The sequence below is a fragment of the Neomonachus schauinslandi genome, chromosome 4 (genome assembly GCF_002201575.2).
Source record: "Neomonachus schauinslandi chromosome 4, ASM220157v2, whole genome shotgun sequence".
NCBI classification, from domain to species: Eukaryota; Metazoa; Chordata; class Mammalia; order Carnivora; family Phocidae; genus Neomonachus; species Neomonachus schauinslandi.
This window is the reverse complement of record NC_058406.1, coordinates 42,346,332-42,364,381: the sequence shown is the minus strand read 5'-3', so window position 1 is coordinate 42,364,381 and position 18,050 is coordinate 42,346,332. Positions and strand designations below refer to the sequence as shown.

Genomic DNA, 18,050 nt, shown 5'->3' with positions numbered 1-18,050 from the left:
CATGGTCCCAGGGTCATGGGATCCAGCCCCGCATCGGGCTCCTTGCTCCGCAGAAAGCCCGCTTCTCCCTCTCCCACTCCCCCTGCTTGTGTTCTCTCTCTGTCAAATAAATAAAATCTTTAAAAAAAAAAAAAGAAAAAAATGTCTCCCAAGTCTATTCTTTTGTCATGTTATGAAGGTAGTTTGATTCCAATGTGAAACATTCTTTAGCAGTTCCCAAGACAAAGGGACACTTGATATGTAACCCACGGAGAATGAATGTTCTTCCCACCAAATGAGACGCTTCCAAGCATATGGTAATTTTGCTGATCAGATTACACTGGGCTATAATGCAAGATAAAATAGGGTGACACAAATTGGAAAAGAAAATGTAAAGATCACACCAAAGCCATCTCAAATAGCCTGAGATAGTTTAATCATTCTGTATTAGCTTGCTGCATCTTAAAACATTTTCTTTCAAATCAAGTCACAGCTGTGTGTGCTTTAGGCTGTGGCTGTCATAGACAAATATGAAAAGAAGCAGAGTTAAAACAGATGAATACCAATGGTTATCCATTAGTCTGATGTAATCTAACACAAATGACCATTAGGAGACTTGCAAAGAAATCAGAGAAACAATTTCAAAGGCGAGCTTCTGCATAAATGAACGACAGCTTTCTATTCCTCATCTCCGCTCTCTAAACAACCGGCATTCTCCCCACGCTTGGGTCTAAAAGCCAGTTTAGTGTCTTAGATCAAGTCCATAAATGGCAAATTGGGGAACATGAATTTGCCTACCATAAGGACCGCCATATCTGAACACTTGGTATCAGAGTGGCTGGAGAGAGATACCACACCTCAGCAGGAGGCCCCGGAGTGGGGCCTCTCTCACGTGGGGATGTCATGAGATGAATGTGGTCTCCACTAGTGGGGGCAGCGTCGAGTTGTATGGTCTTTAACATTCACCTTACTTGCTGCTTTTTTTTCTGATTACAATTGTTTGGTTAGAGCAGACCAATCTGAGCTAGTGGTTCAGTAGGGGACAGGAGTCCAGAGGTAACCGCCAACCTGGGCTGGGAGGAGAGCCAAGACTGGAGGAGCCCTCCTGTTGATCACCTAGAACTGGGGAATCTTTCCAGACTACCTGTGGAGCTTTTCCAGAACAGCACGAACTTCCTCTGGATGGTAGTTCCAAGGGCCAGATTTACCCTGCAAGAGACATGAATCAGCATTCCCAGATTTCCAGCCTGCAGGAATAGGTAGGTCTGGAGCTGGGTTGAGAGCACAGGGCTAGTGATAGTTACGTGGGACTTGCCAGAATGGTGTCGTCAATGGCAGAGGCAACCGTAAGGTGGACGAGATCACCCAGGGAGAGGGTGTGGAATGGCACCAACCTGTAATGGGCAGACCGGACCGAGAAGTACGAGGAAAACCAGAGGCGGTAAAGTGAATAGTTTCAAAAGGAGAAAGGGGTCTATACAAATAAGCTGCTCTTCCATAATTAGACCTGCAGACAGGCCTTATCTTCTCTACCCCTCACAGCAAGTTCCAGCCATTCTAAATCAGACCCACCTCTGCCTCTCCAGTCCCAATGCCTTAGTTCAGCCCTCTTCATCTCCTACTTGGGCAGCCGTCCCACCTCCTGACTATCCCCAGTCCTCAGTCCCTGCTCCCTCCAGTCCACGCCTCACCCAGGAGCCATTGATTTTTCTAAAATACAGATCCAAGGGCTCCTGGGGGGCTCAGTCAGTTGAGCTTATGACTCTTGATTTCAGCTCAGGTCATGATCTCGGGGTCCTCGGATCAAGCCCCACATGGGGCTCCACACTCAGCAGGGAGTCTGCTTGGAATTCTCTCTGTCCACCCCTCCCCCCACTCACATGCACGCACGCTCTCTCTCTCTCTAATAAATAAATACATTTAAAAATAAAATAAAATAAAATACAGATCCGATCATGCCTCTCTCCTGCTCAAAACTTGTCAATGGCTCTCCTTTGTCCTAAGAGGTAGGCTGAACTCCTTGGTCCAGAATGAGACCCCTATCACCTAAATGCCCCCAATTCTCCATTCACACGCTGCTGTAACGTGCCTCAGTGCCTTTGCCCACCTTCTTCCCTATATTTGCAATGCTTTTCACTCACCCTGCTCACGTGGCTGGCTTCCTAGCCTTTAGGCCCACACAATTGTCACCACCTCTAAAGAGCCTACCCTTCCTCAGGGGTCAGGAAATTTATCATCTGAGAGCCAAGTCTGTCCTGATGCGTCACACTCATTTACCTCTTGTCTGTGCTGATATTGTGCTGTAACAGCAGGATTGAATTGTTGTGACCAGGAATTTATTTGGCCCACAAAGTCGAAAATATTTACAAACAGGCCCTTTGCAGAAAAGATTTGCTAATCCCCGCTCTGGAGTCTCATAGTACTTGGGACACTGGGCAACTGTGTGTGTGTCTTCCTTATCCCTCAGACTCCAAGTAAGGGGTGAGCCATTTTCAATTCATTCCTGTGTTGCACGGGGCCTAACCCTGCCAGCCTCCATCATGCCATCTTAGAGCCATGTCTCTGGGGAGGAGAAAGGAAGAAGGACCTGAATCCTTGTGCTGTGACCCCTGGCACCTCGGGGATTCATCTGCAAGTCGTTGCTCATTTCACTGCAGAAGTAGGGCCAGCTTGACCTGTGGGCAGAGGAGCAGCCTCGTGGTTGGGCTTCCTGGGCTCTCCAAGGTTTGGAATCCCTTCGGCAGCTATAAAATGGTTTCTGCCCTCTTAGGGGAGGCCAACGGTGCCCAAGTGACCAGAGGCTGTGCTTTCTCTCCCAACCTGCACTTCTAGTCACGGCTGCCGGTCCTTCCACATCTCGCTGAAGTGACTCCACCCTGGCCAGGCTGGAAGCCCTAAGCGGGGCACAATCACCGGAAAGCAAGCCGGGACTCAACTCCTGCCTTGGATCCCTGCTTCAGCATCTCCAGCTGCCCATGTAGGGTTTGTTCTGCTCCCACTCCGACAACCCGCTCCAGGTTCAGGCCTGCCTCAGACCCTCCCACTCCTGGCCCACCCCGTCCAAAGGATTTAGAATTGGAATCAGAGCCTTGTGCAGTGTGACCTTGGGCAAGTCAATGTCCTTCTCTGAGCGTTGTTTATGAAATGGAGACAAGCTTCTCTCATTCAGCTCCAAACTGAACTAGGGCTGGGCCAGTCTTCTGGGTTCAGAAGGCAACCAGAGGCTGCAGCTCCAGTCCAAACTCTAGGGACTTTCCTGTGCATTATTTTACCCCCCGTGAGGTGGGGGGGCCGCACCTCCCTTTTGCAGAAGAGGAAACTGAAACTCCACGCGAGGAGAGGACTTGCCCCTGGTCACATGGCTGGTAAATGGCTGGGCGGCGACGGGAAGGCAGATCTGCCTGCTACAAAGCCCTTTCTGCCCGTACCCTTCCTGGGCCCTGTGCCCCTGGTCACCTTGTAGAGGATCCTGCCCTCCTGGAGCACATAGAGCCTCTCAGGCAGTGCCGCATAGCACTGGCTGCTTTGGTTCTCCATCGTGTCCACCACCACAGGGCACTGGGGGCTCCTGTCCAGCAGCAAGCGGGCGGCCTGCAGGCGGTCCTGGAGATTCCTGTGAGTCCTGATGTTCACGTTGTTCTTAAAAGCCCAGCCATCTGCAAAAGAAGAGATGGGCAGTGGGCCTCACAGGCAGGGCACGTATTTCCTGCAGCTTAAATACCCCCATCCCCACCCCCTTTAACTGAGGGTCCCAGATAGAGAAGCCCTTGGCCAGATTGGGCCCAATTTCCTATTATGGGTGAATGCACGGGATCACATAGGGAGTTACTGACTGATCCAGAATGGAAGCCCAGGGCTCCTGACTCCCAGACCTTGGCTCTTCAGCATGGGAGAGTCCCCTGGGCCAGTGCTTCTCGAACTTGAATGTGTATTTGAGCCACACGGGGACCTTGTTAAGGGCAGATCCTGATTCAGTCTGTCTAGGGTAGCACTGAAGGTCTAGCTGCTGCCCAGGAAGCCAAGGCTGCTTGGTGCCTGGACCACACTCTGCGAGGCAAGGGTCTAGAGCAGTAGTTCTCTGCCCGGACCAGCAGTGTTGGCGTCACCTGGGGGTGTGTTGGTAATTCTTAGGCCCCACCCTAGACTGCCAAGGAATGGGGCCCACCAATCTTTTAACAGCCTTCCAGATGATTCTAACAACACACCGAAAGTTTGAGAACTACTATTCTAGTGTCTAGACAATCTCCCTCTTCTAATTATTCTCCACCAGAATGTTCTTTCCAAAGTGCACATCTGACCATGTGACTCTCCTGCTTAGGTCTTTAGATGGCTCCCTATCATCCTCAGGAGAAATCCCAAGCTCCTCAGTGACCTGGCCTGTCTGTGCCGTGTTCCTCCAGCCTCTGTCCCAGCCGGGTGGGTGAAACACCTGGGATTCCTTGACCCACAACCCCCAAGCTGCTTCTCACTCCCACCCTCTTCCTCACGGGGCTGCCTCCACCCACAGTGTGAGCACAGGACTTTCTCTCTCCTACAACTTCAGCCACTGCCGCTGATGTTAGCTCTACGGACAGCCTCACGACAGGCGAATTCATAGCCTCAGGGTGAGTTCATAGCCAAGTACAACTGCTAGCCTGACAACCACCCTTGCTTTCCAGCCCTAAGAAGTATTCCCACCTCCTGATCTTGCTACCCTCTAACTCATCATCCAAAAATCTCTGACAATGATTACTAACACAAACTTTGATCAGATTTTTTCTCTGCTTGAAAACCGATGACTGGACCAGCTCCTTAGCAAACACGTAGTGATCCCGGCCATCTCTCCCAACCTGCACTTCTAGTCATGGCTGCCGCTCTTTCCACATCTCGCTGAAGTGACTCCTCCTCAAATGATGCTGCCCCCCCTTCCCTATGTCCTTACCGTCTTTTCCATATTGGAGACCCCACCTGTCCTTTTAAGCTTCAGCTCCAACACAGGGCTTCTCAACGTTGGTACTGTTGACGTTTTGTGGTGGGCGTGTCATCCTGTGTGTTACAGGATGTTGAGCAGCATCTTTGGCTTCTACTCACTAGATGTCAGTAACACCAGCACCCCACCCTCCCTTCAATTTGTTTTTGACAACCAGAAACTTCTCCAGGCGTTGCCAGAGGTCCCTTGGGGGACAAAAATCAGCCTCGTTGAGAACCACAGCTCTAGCGCCCTCTCCTCCAGGAAGCCTTCCCTGACATTCTCAGTTGTGTGTTATTGGGCAAGCTCTTGAAATCTCTTTAAAGTCTCAGCTTCCTCATCTGCTAAGGGGTTAATAGGACCAACGTTGCAGATGCCGGTGACATAACTTATACAGAATTCCCGGGACTCTGCCTGGTTCACAGAAGCTGCTTCAAAAATACCGGTTTATTTTGCCTGACTCCCCCAGATACCAGCCAGGTAGAAAAGAACCTCGTTTTTATTCTTTACCACAGGTATCCTGCTACTTTGCTCTGGAGATGCCCCAAGCCAAACCCACCTAAGGCTGCTTAACGTTAAACGGAAGGGGATTTTCAAATGGCCTCATTGGCCAAGGTGCCCTTCTATTACTTACAGGAAGTGGTACTCATGTTAATGGGCTGAAAAAAAATAACCATAAAGTGCTACTGGCCTTGCCCTTCTACTTGCCCCATTTCTGGGGAGTCTGGGCCCAGCTAATGTGGTCTTGGGCTCCCTCGGAAGCCATGTGATCTGTGTTTACAGTAATAGCTGCCTCCCAGGGTAATAGAAGTTGGTTAAGTCTACCAGCAGAAATGACTCCACCTCCTCAATGCTTCAAAGTCCCCTGCTCAGGAACCTTCCTCCAAGAGAAACCAGCTCTTGGGAGAAAATCACATCAAGTGCCTGGCCACAGAGTAAAGTAACTATTACCTGCCCCAAGACATCAGAACTTTGTAGATGACAGTAAGACCAGCTTACCTTTGTATCATGTTTAGGCAGTCAGTCTTGTGCAACCATTAGCTCCTTGGAGCTTCACAACGACCTCCTAGGGGCGGCCAAGCTGGGATTCTCCCCCTCATCCTGCAACTGAGGACACGAAGGCCCGGAGAGGAGCAGTGGCTCACTTCCCCAGCTTTAACTGTGAGTCCCTGCGAGGCGGGAACTGTATCTTTGGTCTCAATATCCCTCGGCCCAGCCCAGGGCGGGCACAGAGCAGGTACTCGTGAAATATTGTCGAATGAGTGACTCTGTGGGGGTGGTGTTGTCATCCTATTTCACTGTCCCAAAAGTGGGCATGGAAGGTAAGTTGCGTAAGGTCACATGGTGGAGCCGGGACCCATACTCATGTCTGAAACTCCAAAGTCCATGTCCTTCCCACCACGCCTCGAGTGCCTCCCCATAATTTACCTAGACAGACATGTGGCATGTGGGAACTTGATTTGGGCCCCAGGCCCCAGACCTTGTGGGATTGGTGGACACTGGCTCTGTGCATTTGAATTCTGCCGGGTTCAGGTTTTTGTCTGACAGAAACAAGTACCCTGAGGAACGAGGTTGTTGGAGGGGGAGAAAAAACGCCCGAACCAGGATTGGCAAAGCACAGAGGCAAGAAACTGGTCTGTGTCAGAACAGGGTCAGGAGGTCTTTCCTCATTGGCTTGAGATAGTCAGCCCTGGGTCGGGAAAGTTTCATCCTGGGCTGACTCCAGGAGAAATGAGTCAGGAGACAGGTATCAGGACCAGAAACAATGTCTGTGAAGATCCACCCCTCTCGTTGCAGTTTACGGCTCGTTCCTTTGGAGATTAGAGCTGGATCTCGTGACTCCAAGTGCAGACCCTGGGCCGGCAGGCTTAGCATCCCCTGGGGAGCCGCCCTGCTGAGCCCCGGCCTGCTGAGGCCCCCCCCACGTCATTTAAGCACACGTTAGAGTTGGAGAAGGGCTGGCCGCTGCGACGACATCCAGGCATGGTCTCTTCTCGGCCCTGATGACCACAGACCCCTGAAGGTGCCCACATTCTTTCTGTAACTCATGGCTGCTACTCTCCCAAAGGGGCGTCTGCCCCAGAGATAGGCTGTGCTCGCATCTGCACTGTTACCTTGCTATTTTCTTTCTTTCTTTTTTTTTTTTTTTTAAGATTTTATTTATTTATTTGAGAGAGAGAGAATGAGAGAGAGCACATGAGAGGGGGGAGGGTCAGAGGGAGAAGCAAGCTCCTTGCTGAGCAGGGAGCCCGATGCGGGACTCGATCCAGGGACTCCAGGATCATGACCTGAGCCGAAGGCAGTCGCTTAACCAACTGAGCCACCCAGGCGCCCACCTGTGCTATTTTCGATTGTATTATGGAAAAATGTTAAAGTACATGAAAGTAGAGAGCACAGTATCATGCACCTCTGTGTAGCTAGGACGCTAAGCTAATATTTCAGGTGGCCCCCAGAGTCTTCATGAGGACAGAAGCTGCCAGTTAAGTGAACACTGTATAAGTTGAAAGAAGGTCTCAAACCTTTGGGTGCAATAAATCAGGACGCAATGGGCCTGGGGTGGGGCCCTGGAATATGCGTTTTTAACAAGCCACCCAGGTGGCTCTGACGTCAGGGATCCAGGGAGCATATACTGGACCAACTTTGCTGATAGTGAATAGCAGCCTACACTTAACAACACACGGATAAACCGGCAAGGCTAATATAATACTGGCCTAAACCCACTCATCCAACTTTTGCTGAGCCCTGATTCTGGGACACGGGCTCTGCCAGGTGCTGGGAGACAGACGAACCTTGTGGGAGATGGGCAAGTAAGTGACACTTGTCTCACTCGGCCACACGTGACTTCCTGCCTTCTTCAGTCTTTGGGTTTGAGAGTTGGGCCACTCTCATGGATTCAATCCCCTTGAAAATTGGGGAGAGAGGGGTGTGTCTGACCATTTTGTAAAGTTCAAGGGGCTTAGACCACAAGCTGTAAGAGTTTCAGGGAGAGCTCTCCCGAACAGAGCTGTCCCGCAAAGGAACAAGATTTCCCGCGAAGTAATGAAAATGTGTGACCGCCTGTCAGGGATGAAGAAAGAATGCCTGCCTCCCCCACCCCATGAAAGCTAGCCTGGGGCAGGGGATCTCCAAGTGTAGTCCCCAGACCAGCAGCTTCAGCATCACCCAGAGCTTGTCAGAAATGTGAATTCTCAGGCCCCATTCCAGATCTAACTGATGAACTCTGGGGTGGGGGTGGGGGGTCCAGCAGTCTGTTTTAACAAGCCTTCCAGGTACTTCTGATGCTCACTAAAGCTTGGGAACCATTGACTGAGATGAACCACAGTGTGACCTTTGAGCTTGGAGAGTCTTAGGAGGGATCTCACATGTAGTTACAGAGTGGTCATTTCACTTGTGACATTTCAGGTCTAAATTCCTCCTATTAGCTTCTCTCCCTTGATTTCCCTATTTATCCATTCAAAATGTTGGGTGCTTGGCCAGCTGGACCTGTCCCTCCAGGGTTTTTTTTCCCCCAAGATTTTTATTTATTTATTTGAGAGAGAGAAGGAGCAAGGGGAGGGAGGCAGAGGGAGAAGCGGACTTCCCGCTGAGCAGGGAGCCCTATGATGACATGGGGCTCGATCCCAGGATCCTGAGATCATGACCTGAGCCAACGTCAGACGCTTAACCGACTGAGCCACCCAGGTGCCCCCTCCGGGTGTTTTGCTCTGTGTGCCAGGTTGAAAGCACAGACTGTAGAGTTAGCAAGTGGTGGGTAAAGGCAGCAGGGGCTGAAAGATGGCAGGTACTCACTCAGTGAATAGCAGCTCTTTCCCTCATTCCTCTTCCTCCCTCATTCCTCTTCCTCCCTCCTCCCCAACCTTGAGCTGGGGCTTGGGGGAAGCAAGGGAGAAAGGAGAAGGTAGGAAGAGGCAGGGGCAGGAAGTCTCTCTGTACCTGATGCGTGTGCTTCTTCGATGTAAATGATGAGGAAGTCTGCTGTGGAGCAAAAGTCTTCAGTAAGTCTCTTGAATTGGTCAAATTTGAAAAGAAATGAAGGTCAGGTACAACTTCCAAAATTCAGCACCAGTGGCCTGTTGCCTGAAACAGGAATGGAATCATCAACGACCAATCCTCTACACACAGCATTGAGTTGTCAGCACCATTTTGCTCCAGATGCTCTCACTTCTATTACTTTTATTTTCCCTCAAAGATGGAGCCAGGCCATGGAGGGGGGGCAGGCAGGGCTGAAGCCTACAGAGCATGACTTAGCAGAGGCTGAAGCCAGTTTGCTCCTCTCCACAAGGAGGGGATTTTATCGGGGTGGGTGGGGGGTGCTCAGTGGACCACCTGCTACCACTAAGTGGTAATTAAAATGGGAGTCCCTCTGAGGCAGTTTATAAGGCAGGCACAGATCTGTCTTCTCATGTGATGAGATTAGTATACTGCAAGGTAGGCAGTTTTTCTCCTTGTTTACAGGCTTGCTCCGGGTCACATAGCAGGTCAAGGGTGGAGTTAAAATTAATACCCTGACTTCTAGACTCTCAATTCGGAGCTCTTCTCATTCAAAGCACCTGTTTCCTCATTCACAAATGGATATAATAATACTACTTACCTTATAGGATTGTTTTGAGGATTACAGGTAGTACAGATAAGGGCTTAAAATGGTGCTTGGCCCGTAGTAGATCCTCAATGAATGTAAGCTGCTGTCAGCAGCTATCTCATCCCTGAGCTAGGAAGTGGGACAGGCAGCAAAGGGGATGCCACAAAGGGGAATGAAGGGTAGGGGCAAGACCGGCTACATAATTTGCTGGCTCAGTGCAAACTGAAAATGCTGGGCCCCTTGTTCACAAAGTCGGGGGGAAGTGCCACTAAATATATGAAAATAAAAAGATTTGCTTCTGTGGTCTCTCTCTTGCACTCACATTTTCTAGGTACTATTTAATGTCTCACTCTCATGGACATAGGGATATTCATAGGGCAAATGCGGCCCCTCACAGTCACCCAGGAACTCCAAAACTCAGTGTGTACGTGCCTGCGTGACTGTGGCCACCGGCTACCAGCTTTCCTCTCCTTCCAGCCAGCAGACCAACACACGATGCCCCAGAGAGGGCATGGTGAGAAGCAGCTAGACATTTACCCTCCCACCATGCCCACCACCCACCCCACAGGGTTTCACAACCGCCATTCAGAGATGCTAGGCTCCTTGGTGGGGGTGGGGAGACGGGCAAGAGGCTTCTCCCACCACTTTGCCCCAGTCACCTGACACTGCCCCCTGGCGCTGTCAGGCCAGGATGGGGACAGCCGCCTCCAGGCCCTGCCACGAGATGCGGCAGGAGGCACACACCTGACCCCAGCCTCTCTGTGCCTGTGTCCAGGCCCTCTCTGGGGTCAGAAGGTGGCGGCAGTCACTGGGGAGGAGTGGGAAGGAGGTTGGACGAGCCCTGAGTCTGAGGGTAGAAGAGCGAGTTGTGGAGGACATGTCCCAGGGAGCAAGAAGGCTGTGGGAGGCCAGGTCCTGCACAAGCCAAGGCTCCAAGTCCCTTGGCAGGTTCCACTATCCCATCAGGCTTCCCTTATAAAATGCAAATGCCAAGATAAAATGATTAAGGATTTCAAGACAGCTAATGCAGAACATTAAACTCCAAGCACAGGCCTTTCCCTGTGTGATTCACTGGTCCCACACCCATGAAAAACCAGCCCTGGGTGGGAGCCTTCTGCAACGTCCCCACCTTTGACGGGGAGTGGCCTTCGGGAGCTGCCAGCGCCCGGGGGGTTCCCTGTGGCCGGAGTGGACATGGTTGAGGCCTCACCGCACATCTGGTAGCACAGAAGGTCGTGCCCTGTGACGTGGCCCGTTTTATCCCCCAGGCTACTTGTCACCCCTCGAGGGTGGAGCCTGTTCCTCATTCGCCCTCATGTCCCCCAGCACACTCACATTCCACCTACAAGCATTTACGCAGCACTTACAGTGTGCAAGGCTCGCTGCCACACACTGCGGGGTGGGGGCCGGTGCTCAGCAGAGAACAAGGCCAGCCGGGCTCTTCCCACATGCAATTTGAGGTCTGTTCCATGGCAAAAAACAAGTAAACACATAAATGTGGTAATTTCAACTTGTGATAAGTGTTACGAAAGAGCCTATAAAGGAGTGACCTACTTTAGACAGGTGGGTCAGGAAAGGTCTCTGAGGCCATGCCATTTAACCTGAGAAATGAAGGATAGCAAAGAGCCAGCCATGGGCAAAGGGAGGAGGAGGGCATTCTCCAGACAAAAGGACTCTAACCTGTACAAAGACCCTGAGGCAGGACGAGCTTGGCGTGTTCAAGGACCTGCAAGGCCACTACGACCAGAGCCAGGCCTGGGGACGGGGTGCGTGGTGGGGGAGGGGGGGGTCGGGAGAGGTAGGACTGGAGAGGCAGGTATGGGCCAGGGGAGGCAGGCTCTCCTATGCCTTGGTGAAAAATCTGGATTTTATTCTAGATACAATGGGACATCATGGAGATATAAAGCAAGGATGGTGGATATTTGTTGCAATTTTGGCTGCCCAGTTCCTAACCATCCTCCCTAGTTGGAATTCCCTATTTTGTATGCTATTAATGGGAGAGTACGCCTCTATGGAGGAAGAGGGGCCAGGTCTGTTCTTTGTCCCGAGCAGCCAAGGCATAAGCAGTGGCCCAGTCTGGGCTGATTGGACCATCCCATAGAGATCCTGGAGTCACTGAGACAGCAGAATTCATCCATGGTCCAGGGGCAGCGCTCCTGTCAGGGATGGTGGGGTCCTGGGGGGAGGGGGTCAGTTCCCAAGGCAACCACAGTGACAGCAGCATCCAGGCCTGACTTTTAAGGCTAAAAGACAGTCCAGGCCCAGTGCTCCAGCTGTGGTTGATCCTGGGGATCTTGGAACACATTCTTAGTGCATTCTTTTGTATATGTGTGTGTGTGACTAAGAAAACCAGAGTGCGTTTCTGTGGCTTGCAAGCCAGAACCAACTCGTATGATAGAGGTATATAATGAAACATGGTCAGATTTACACCTGAAGATCACACTACGGAGAAAGGCCTGAGGATGGGAACAGAAGTGGGGAGGATCCAGCCAGGGGTCCTCAGAGCAATGCACGTGAGAGAGAATGGGAGCCCGGGCTAGGGTGTGAGCAGTGGAGGTGAAAGAGGAAACTGACAGGACTTGCTGATGCTGTATTTCCTTAGTTATACCCTCACCTCATTGTGCAATAGGTTTGAAGCAGCCTATACATATAGTCAAAAAAATTTTTTTAATGAAAAAAAAATCATGCCCTCTGGGAGGCACAGAACAGGAGGGAAAGATGGAAAACAAATAAAGTGGTCTTGAGGTCCCATGCATTCATCATAACTGAACTTATATTTGACTGAGTTTCCTGGTGGCCAAGTAAAGAGAGAGACAATTGACTATAATAGAGTCTTCATTTTTCAGTACATGAGGAGAACGCTGGCCAGGAGATAAAAAGCTCTCCTTGTCCTTGGCTCACAGATTAATCTCTTAGGAGGCACTAGGGGGCACTGAGTGGGCCTCAGTCCCTGTTGGATGATTACACTACTCCTCGCCCATGTGACAGGGCTGCCCAGGCCTCCTCAGGGTAGGCTCAGAGGCAAGTCAAGGCCAAGTGCCCAGCCACTGGCCTCCAATGACCCCAGAGAGTCACGCTTTAGATAAGAACCCCAAAGACTTAACGTCAGGACCAGTGCTAAATATTAGCTATCTGGAATTTTGCTTTTAATTGAAAAAAAAAATCAACACTCACTGATTAGGAAACTGGAAAAGACAGAGCCATGTGTTTAATTATTTATAGTGTGGTTGGGTGCAGTGATCAGTATGGAGGGCAAAGTTTAAACTTAGTTCCCCGCTTTCCTGACAGCAGAGAGGAAGGATGGGTGCAAGGGGTTGACGGGACAGAGGACTGGCACTCTGCCTGTGTGCACAAGCCACGGGGCAGAGAACACCATTTCAGACATCGGGCTAGTGCTGTCAAGTCCATCTTGTCTGTAGAAATGGGGAGAGAGCTCTGTAGTAGCTGGACTTGAACCCCCCATCATGACCTCCAGGCCAGTAAATTCAGGCCTGTGCCAGGCTCTCTCAGCAGAGAAAGCCCATTTATCATTGCTAGATGACACCTCCTGGGTACACTTGGGGAGAGTTTAGAAGATCATAAACAGGGACTGAAATAAATCCAGTTTCCTATTAACTCCCAAGTACCTAGAAAATAAATGATCCAGACTTGCCTTCTACCACAACATACCAGTTAAACACCAGTGTTTTGCTCTGCGTGTGTGTCTGGGAGTGTGTGTATGTCATGTGTGTACACACGTGTGAACACGCAGAGGATAGAAGGTGGCTGGGAATTCCACTGAGCCTCTGTTGTCTTATCCAATAACAAGAAGTCCACTAGCTGAGAGTCAGAAGCCACAAGTTCTAGTTCAGGCTCTACAAGAACTCGCCATACGACTGACTCTGAGCAAGTAATTTACCTCTCTGGGCCTCTGCATGTGAAAAACGAAAGAACTGCATTAGATCATGCATTAGATTATCCATAGAGTCTTCTAGACCTTCTAGACCTTCTGGTCTGTGGCTGTAAAATCAGATTTATACTCAAAGCATACGTCAGAGCTTTTTAGTGGCTGATGGGTTTCCAAAGCAGTTAGAGGATCTCTTCCTATTAAGCAGAACTGATCATTGTTAACACCCTACTTGAAAATCCTTCTAGAATTCACCAATACCCTCAGGATGAAGTCTACCCTCTTCAGTAAGACACAGAAGATCCCTTAAACGCTGGTCTCTGATGACGTGTCCAGCCTCATTCTTCACCAGCTTCATGGCCCCCCCAGCCCCAATTCTGCCAAAACTGACCCACGCTCCTCCACATCTCAGCCCTCTGTGTTTCCTCTCCTCTGTCCTGCTCTGCTCCCCGCTCCTCTTTCCCACCCATCCCAAGGCCTCACTGTCCCTAGACAATCAGCTCACCATCCTCTTCTCCAAGAAGCCTTCCTCTGACCGCCTCCCTACCCCATCCCACTTCTTCCAGAACCCTCTGGTTCCCTCTCTCACTACACCATCTCCCCCTCCAGGCTATGAGATTTTCCAGGGCAGAGACCAGTCATGTTGATGGCTGTACCGCCAGTATCTATTATTTCAGGACCATTCAGTACCATTATTTCTGGGTCAATAAGCCAAAAGCCAACTCTATTTTACAGGTAGAATTTTGTCTCTTGGTCTCCCTCTCTTTCTATTCTTCAGTCTGAGGAGCAATAGCAGGGAGCAGAGACAAATAGAACAGTCTTTAAAACGTAAACCGGTCCACTAAAAGTGAACAGTTAAGAGAAGCAAGTACATTCTGTGAACTGCCCTGAGGCAAGTTGGCTTTCATGGAACTGGTCACTAGATCGGTATTTGGCAAGCTGGCCTGGTTCTAGCACAGTGCTTGGCACATAGTAGACGCTCAATAAAAGTTAGCGGTTATTCTCATTGCTCTTGTTATCATGGTCACTTAGTGGATGTTGAATAAAAGGAGGTCATTTGTGTCCTGCAGTTGTAAAGTCATGAGCAGAAAACTCTTGCCCTTCCCTCTGCTCGAAACACTTTCCCCTTCCCAAGCTATAAAAATCTTTCTCATTTTTCAAGGCCTCATTCCAAAACCACCTCCTCCAGGAAACCTTCCAAGCCCTGTAGGCAGACTTTATACCTTTATGGCCTCCCCTGTCTCACAGAACTGTGAGCATTTGTTTATGACATCTGTTTGTTCGATGAAACCCTAAACTCCTCGAGTGAAGGAGCAAGCTCTTACCTAACTCTGAGTTCCTGGCATCTAGCTGGGAGCCAGGCACAGAGGAGGTGCTCAGGAATGTTTGCTGAGGTGCACTGGAAAGAATGAGATGAGGAAGTCCAATTCTGGGTCTGACTTGGTCACTCACTGGCTCTGTTCTCTGCCTCTCGGTGTTCTCCATCTCCTTTCTAAAGTGAGAGGGTTGGATTAGGCCAACGTTTCCCAAAAGGTGTTCTTTGGAACCTGGGTGATGATGACGGGCATTTCCTCAGGTAGAGAGTTAGGGGTTGTGTGTTAGGAAAATCAGTCAGTGTTTTGTCAGTTTTTTCAAGTTTTGCTTGTTTTTAAGCTTCAAGGCTTCTCAGAGCTTTTTAAATACTCGTGTGCTCTCTGAATTTCCAAGAGGAGGGTATGGTGTACATGGTTTCCCAAGCTATTTCAACCAGGAAACTCAATGTGGTAAAGCGTATCTGTGGGATGTGGCTTCCAAAGAACATGCTTTGAAAAACACTAGATTAGCCAACTTGCCTCAGGGACCTTCTCTACTCTATCTGCTGGGTCTAGGTGCTGGGAATTCAGAGGTGAATCAGACACAGTTCTGTCACGAGGCTCCCCGTCGGGCGGGAAGAAAACACTTGTGCTTGGCAGCCAGATGCTGGGTGGGAAGAATCAGAGTCTGAGGAGAGGGGCAGATGCAGAGCCATGAGCCCAGGAGAGAGAGCATGCGCCTAGCTGTAGGGATCTGAGACGGCCTCACGGAAGGGGGGCGGGAGAGCAGGCCTTGTGGATGAGGGGTTTTGGACTATGGGTGATAGAGGGGAAGAGCCAACAACATCAGCAAGGTAGAGAAGGGAGAGCACAAGGGACGTGCCAGGCTCAAGAGTTCATTTGGAGGCTAGAGCTGAGGGGAAGCCTGTAGGTGAGACTGGCAAGGGAGGCGGGAGTTGGCCCAGGGAGGACCTTGAGCACGAGGCTGGGCCTGGGCTTCATCCACGGGCTCCAGCTGCATAGAGCATGCAGGCCAGTGAGGGCAGCAGACATTAACCAAACACCCCCACACGTAACTACCTACCAGGTCAGGTGTAATAAAGAAAAGTTGAGGACGTTAAGCCTGAACGAGGGGCTAACTGAAGAGTGTGTAGAAGGAGCTGAAGGCCAGTATGGCTGGCTTGCGGGTTAAGGACCTGGGATGGTGGTGATGCTGCTCAGAAGAACAGAATCTAGAAGTCCCAGTTTCAGGAAGTAAGAAGAGGACAAGAAACCAAAAAAGGAGCAGCTAGAGTAGGAGAATTCAGGACTTTCCCACCCACCTCCCCACCCACCTCTGCACCCCCATTCTAAGCACATCTCAAGCTCGTAACCGTCTCCTGACCTTGCATGAAGTCCCAAATGTGGCACCTCTGTCCTGAGAGCTGGACCACAGGGCAGTTGGGGGCCAGGCCCCCGGGCTCAGTCCTGTCCTCTAGTCGCTGCCATCGGACCTTCAGGACAAACCAGAAATACTGCATGCTGTAGAAGGTCGGGGCCCAGTTGTCATAGGAAAAGTGGGGGTTCTTCTCGTTCATGGCCAAGATGTATTGCTTGACTCTCTCGGGAAACAGTATCAGGAACACTTTGCCCACGGCCACCTGCACGGCTACCTGCAAGAGGACCCAGAGCCTCTTCAGCCACAGCCCTGGCCTGGGCAGCCCCATCTCGGCACAACCAGAGCCGGCTCTGAGGCTGGTGGGCAGAGAGGCTACAGCTAGGCGGTACTGGGCGGAGCTGAACAAAGGTGCAGGGTGGACGAAGCCAACCCGGGACAGCAGGAAGGTGCCAGGACAGAAGGTGTCTGCCTTCCTGTCAATGCAATGGAAAATTCCAAACCAAGTGCTCAAAGGTCTGTTGTAATTATTATCATTTCTGATCCTTTGCCTTAACCTTTGAGAGATCCTTGGGTTGGGAGACTGCAGATCTTAAATCTGCCCTCTGATAAATTTTTAAAAACAATTATGTAAAAAGATCACACTTAAAGGGACTCTGTGGTCCTTTAGAAAGGCTCTATTGCAAATAAGTTCTAATAGTAATGATTCTTTTAATAATGTAAATTGTTCCTTTACGAATGAAAGATGTTTTTCCCACTCACAGCTTCTAGCTGGTGGTTGAGTGTTTCTGGAGGCATGGTCTGACCCAGAGGATTTGGGTCTGGAAGCTCCCCAAGCAGAGACAGAGCTGGGCCATCCCCAAGAAAATCTGGGCCTGAGACTCCCAGTAGTGTGTGTGTGTGTGTGTGTGTGTGTGTGTGTGTGTGTGTGTGATACCTACAACACTCTGCACTCAGCAGTGTGGCAGTCTAGTGTGGGGAAGAGACAAATAAACAGAAAGTTATCATTTAGTATATTAAGCACAGAAATAGAGGATGAGTCGGGGTCTGCTAGCATGGAGAAGGGCACTCAAATCTGTGTAGAGGGGTCAAGAGGACTTCCCCCAGAGTGATACCTATGCTGCGACCAGAAAGGCAGAACAGCAAACAGTCAGCCAGGCAAGTGGGGACAGTGGTCCTAGTGGAAGGAACCACATGTCCAGAAGCTTAGAAGCCAGAAAAAGCACGGGCCCCTGGAGAAATTAAAAGAAGACTAATAGAAGCTCAGAGCTGGAAAGTGTTTTAGAAAACATCTAAAATGTCTTTCCTTTCAAGCAGGGAAACTGAAGCCCAGAGAGGGGAAGTGGCTGAAGGTCAGTTCTGCAGTTAACTCATCTCTCAGGAATTAGTTCATGAAGCTTCAAGTTTACCCCTCCCTGATACATTTGCATACCTGTGTGTTAGGGCAGAGGGAAGGAACACATGAAAGCTGGCTGCCACAGTCATAAAGGTGTTAACCTTGGCCTCTAGCACACTAACTTTATTCAGAGAAGAAAAAAAACAGCTCCAAAAGATGTTCTGTTTCTAAGGATCTCCCTGTAAATGCCAAGCTGTGCCCCCATGTACAGCACCTGCCTATTTAAGCAGTAATAACCCCTCATGTGTACATAGCATTTTGCCATACAAAGTATTTTTGTTGTTTGTTTGTTTGTTTTAAATAGACTGTATTTTTTCAAGCAGTTTTAGATTTACAGCCAAATTAAGCCAAAAGTACAGGGAGTCCCCAAATACCCCCCGTCTCCATACACGCACAGCCTCCCCTACTATCCATATTCCATCCGGGTGGTGCATGTGTTACAGCTGATGAGCCTGTGTTAACGAATCATTATCCCAGAGTCCATAGATGACATTAGACTTCACTCTTGGTATTGTACAATCTTTGGGTTTTGACAAATCTATAATGATAAGTATCTACCATTATGGTATCATAAAGAAATTTTTGAGGCACTAAA

The 18,050-nt window shown here is 50.1% G+C and overlaps 1 protein-coding gene across 3 annotated transcripts; it reads right to left on the bottom strand.

The window, feature by feature from the left end:
* Positions 1-406: 406 nt before the first annotated feature.
* Positions 407-16,434, bottom strand: DIO1 (iodothyronine deiodinase 1). 3 transcript variants are annotated; one of them, XM_021683924.1, is made up of 4 exons: positions 16,069-16,434; positions 8,861-9,004; positions 3,436-3,635; positions 407-1,188 (listed from the first exon to the last, which is right to left on the bottom strand). In XM_021683924.1, exons 1-4 carry the CDS (start codon positions 16,388-16,390, stop codon positions 1,120-1,122), a joined length of 735 nt encoding a protein of 244 aa, XP_021539599.1. In that variant the 5' UTR covers positions 16,391-16,434; the 3' UTR covers positions 407-1,119. The 3 variants fall into 3 exon arrangements, with proteins under 3 accessions (XP_021539599.1, XP_044769968.1, XP_021539601.1); XM_044914033.1 differs by having other exon boundaries at positions 8,861-9,007; positions 16,249-16,390; XM_021683926.1 differs by lacking the exon at positions 8,861-9,004 and having other exon boundaries at positions 16,069-16,390.
* Between the last annotated feature and the right edge of the window lie 1,616 nt (positions 16,435-18,050).

What these genes read in the sequence shown, in the direction of transcription:
- DIO1 (XM_021683926.1), bottom strand. Translation starts at nt 16,390, where the DNA reads ATGGGGCTGCCCAGGCCAGGGCTGTGGCTGAAGAGGCTCTGGGTCCTC. An exon ending in CATTTGGGACTTCATGCAAG is followed by an intron (nt 3,636 to 16,068) that starts GTCAGGAGACGG and finishes CTTCTTTTGCAG; the next exon opens with ATGGCTGGGCTTTTAAGAAC. An exon ending in AGGGCAGGATCCTCTACAAG is followed by an intron (nt 1,189 to 3,435) that starts GTGACCAGGGGC and finishes TGTCTCTTGCAG; the next exon opens with GGTAAATCTGGCCCTTGGAA.